At 46.9% G+C, this 4,057-nt stretch overlaps 1 protein-coding gene across 1 annotated transcript; it reads right to left on the bottom strand.

Annotated features, from left to right (window-relative positions):
- Window positions 1–585: 585 nt before the first annotated feature.
- On the bottom strand, window positions 586–1,788 carry LOC147673755 (uncharacterized). Its single transcript, XM_086945527.1, has one exon. The coding sequence runs from the start codon at window positions 1,786–1,788 to the stop codon at window positions 586–588; it is 1,203 nt and encodes a 400-aa protein (XP_086801653.1).
- Window positions 1,789–4,057: the final 2,269 nt, after the last annotated feature.

Raw genomic sequence — 4,057 nt, 5'->3', positions numbered from 1 at the left:
GTAGACCACCCAGCGGTGCAGGGAACACCCAAGTCCACAGCTTCCTCCAAGTACGTACAAAAATGGGAGACCACACCACTGGGAGTGAAGAAACACAGGTTTATTAATCTCGCACAGGAATCTCTACAGATGGAAAAGTGTCTGTGACCCACTGGAGGTAGGTTATGGGAGACTGTTCAATTTGCAAGGAGCACGCAGCATCATTTATAGGACGTGGACACTCCCTTCGCAGGAAAGGAATGCAGAAAGTTCATATAGCTTGCGGGATGGAGATACGGATCACCTGCACTTTGTCACGGAGCTTGATTCTGGAAAGGGGCAGTCTAAGCCTTAGGCACATCACCTGCCTCTTGCTGTGTAGTTTGAACAGGAATGGAACCCCCCGGGCGAGGACATCTGCCATCTCAACATTCCTGGAACATTTTAGCATGGGTGCGGGAAAAAGGTCAGTTTGAGTGCAGGTCAACCTGTACGTGGTCAGTGGGATAGAGGTGAAATGGACGCTGTAGTTACGAAGATGGTGGGGCACATGGCAAATTAGCAGATTCAGGTTTCACAGTCCCTCCTTTTGCCATGGGCAACACCTCAGTCAATATCGATCTGCATAAGCTCGTCTATAGCTTGTTGATACAGTATTTTACTGTCTTTGGTCCGTTGAGGCAACGTGGTAGGTGGTGTACATCCGATAGCACAGATAGAACAGAGTGCGGGTCCACAGCAGATGCACAGACAGCAGAAGAACAGGAAAGCTAGCAGAATCAGTAAGATTATTATCATTTTCCAACCCCAGGAGACGAGCAGTTGCCAGAATCCTGAGCTCCAAGACCAGGGAGTTTCAGTTTCTTGATGGATTTCGGAGGCAATTCGGTGAAGCTTGGAGATAGCATCATATACTGACAGTGGCAAATCAGGAATATACACACAACAGCTTGCGCCAATGATACGGCAGGTTCCTCCCCTATCCGCTAAGATGACGTCTAGCACCATACGATTTTGGAGGGCAACCATGCGGGTGGCATCAAGTTCGACAGAGCAGTTGGTCAGTACTCCTGCAATCACATTAATTGTTGCTTCAAGGACTCTGGTTAGTCTTCCGATTTGGAGGCTGTTGGACATAGGACCCCAGTACAGCAGCAGTCCTTTCATAGCATCATAGAACTGTTGACCTGTGGTGTCTGTCTGGTCCACATCTGGCAATTGTCTTCTTTGGCGGTGGTACATATTGTCTTTGTTGAAAGCGGGTGGTAAGAGGAAATCAATGTAGCATGTACCATTCCAGTCGGGAGGTAAGCACGTGTAAGCTTTGTTTCCACACACAAAATGCAAACCTGTAGGAAGGCGGAGATATGGGGTGAAATTGTCATAAGTCATTGTATTATTGCATAGACTGACTCCTACAGGTGTTTTTCCTCGGCCTTGCAGACATAATGTACAAGGGCGTGGCTTGACAGAAATGGCAACTGTTTTAGCTTGAATGGTAACGAAAGTGTGACCCCATGTACCTCGCATAGGGGTGGACATGATGGTATGCATTGGTGCTGAGTCAGAGGCATTACAGATGGTATTGTTGTGGGCATGGAATGTCCAAAGAAAGGGCTGGAATGTGGTAAGGCTGCCAGCCTCGCCACGTGAGGGAAAGATGTTTGTCAGGTTGTTCATCAGAGTGCAAGTATAGGCAGACGAGGCAGGGAACACTATGAGCTGTACAGTGTGTTGAGTTGCATGAGGTAGAAGTCCACAAACATAACAGCCAGTTGCACCTGCAACTTGATTACACTGGTGAATCATTTGGATGAAAGTATTATTACTGAATTCAGAATGTCTGTTGAAGTGGGAATCAGGCTACGGAACATACGAATGTTCAGGAACTTCAGATGGTTATGGGGTGTGAGGCAGGACAATGTGATGGGCTGGAGCTGTTTCTTCAATAATCCAGAAAGCTACACTGAACAGAACAGCTAATGTAGTCAGGACAACCAGTACTATTGTCCGGGTACTGTAAACTCTCATTCTAGCTTTCTTCAGCGAGGTGGTAGTACCACGGGTGCATGTGGCCTCTGGATTCATACAGTTCCCGTGTTGTTGATTGTTTTCTTCATCGGGGGGAGCATTGGCAGACCTGGATGATGGCCCTAGTTGGTAATCATTGTTCAAGGGGGTGTGTAGGCTTTGGTACTCATTAATAGGACGTATCGTGACATATCCGGGTTTTGGGAACATTGGTCGCACATTATCATAACCTCCAGCCATGATAGCTCTACAAGCGTCCCGAGAGTACTGCAATGTCCCTAATAGCCACCAATAGTTAATGCTTCACTGACCAATATTTGCCCCGATAACCCACTACTAGGGGTACCCAGGACACTCATTCAGGTTTTACTACCGCCCTGCAGCAATGGACAATGGAGTACTAACGGCCATTGGAGCTGGGCTGGCTCTTCAGCTTAGCCTTGGATCGGTGGTAGTATCCGTCTGTTCCCTCGTCACAAAGTTGTAGTTCAGGTTCAGAATCTGAGTCACAGTCTATTGGTCGATCTGTTGTGGGTCAGAACGTCTTTGTGTACTTTCAAGTTGTCTTCAGTTATGGGATCCACTTTTCTGCAGTGGGAGGCATGCACCCAGGATTTCTTCCCCTCTACTCGTAAGGCCGTTCTGGTCCCCAGCAACACCTGCAAGGAACCTTTCTAGCGAGGCTGCAGAGACTGGGTGCGTGCAAAGTTCTTCACCAGGACGAAGTCTCTGGGTTTGATATCATGGCCAGGGCCCTGAGATCTGTCTATGACGGAGGCCCGGACCTGTTCATGGAGTTCATTGTTTTAGTGAGTTCATGCAGATAATCAGTCAACACTTCCTGGGAAAGGTCAGTCATGGATTTCGGAGATGGGGCATTCCAAATATTCATAGGTCTACCAAAAACTGTCTCGTAGGCCTTAAGGTGTGATTTAGAATGTGGGACTGATCGTATAGACAGCAGAGCTAGAGGTAGAGCATTTACCCAATTCAATCCTGTCTCAGTTGTTATCTTAGCTAATTTCTCCTTCAAGATTCCATTATAATGTTCCTCTAATCCTGCTGCCTGGGGGTGAAATGCAGCGTGGAATTTTTGTTTGCCCCCCAGTCCCTCTAAGATATGTTTGACTGTCTGGCTGATAAAATGTGATCCTCGATCATTTTGCATCAATCTACAAAGGCCATACCGGGGAAAGAATTCCTTCAGGAGTACATACTTTAGCTGTAGTAATGGCAGTATTATCCTTGGTGGGGTATGCTTCCACCCATTTACTGAATGCATAGACCACCACCAAGACATACTTGTAGCTGTTAACTCTGTTCAATTGGATATAATCTATCCGAAGGACTTCGAAAGGGGCAGAGGGCAGTGCAAATCCTGCTGTTGGAACCTTTGTTTTTAAACAGGTCAGACAGTGCTTGACAAATCGCTCGACGAGGGGTCTCAATTTGGGATGGTCCCATACTTCCTTGAGCATAGTATACATGGTTTGGGACCCAATGTGTGCAGGTAAGTATGTCATTGTAAGTAAGGGAATAACATATGCTGTTGGTAGTTTCCACCTAAGAGTATCCTGAGATCTCCAACATCCCTCCTCATCTAGCATACCATCTGTTTTCCACTGTTCTTTTTCTTCTATGGCAGCGGATTCTTGGATGTCAATAATCCGTTGTCTGGCATCATGCCATTTCCCAGCTTGTGATTTTAGGGCGTACAATGGTGCAGGTATTATTCCTAAGGCTGTGTTCCTGGCTGTGCTGTCGGCCAGAGCGTTCCCCTGTCCTACTTCATCAATAACTTTCTTGTGTGCTGCGCATTTGATCATCGCTAACTTAGCAGGGAGAGTGATGGCTTCCAAAAGGGCATTAACAAATTCACCATGTTATATAGGCGTCCCATGAGAAGTGAGAAACCCTCTTTCTTTCCATAGTAGTGCAAAATTGTGTACTACCCCAAAGGCATACTGACTGTCGGTGTAGATGTTTACAGTCATGCCTGTACTGTTGATGCAAGCACGCGTAAGTGCTGTTATCTCTGCCGCTTGGG

This window comes from Lissotriton vulgaris, chromosome 12 (genome assembly GCF_964263255.1).
Source record: "Lissotriton vulgaris chromosome 12, aLisVul1.2, whole genome shotgun sequence".
NCBI classification, from domain to species: Eukaryota; Metazoa; Chordata; class Amphibia; order Caudata; family Salamandridae; genus Lissotriton; species Lissotriton vulgaris.
Note: the sequence above shows the minus strand (reverse complement) of the source record. Positions and strands in the feature narration are given on the sequence as shown.

Coding starts and splice junctions, on each gene's coding strand:
- LOC147673755 (XM_086945527.1), bottom strand. CDS start 1,788: ATGATTCACCAGTGTAATCAAGTTGCAGGTGCAACTGGCTGTTATGTT.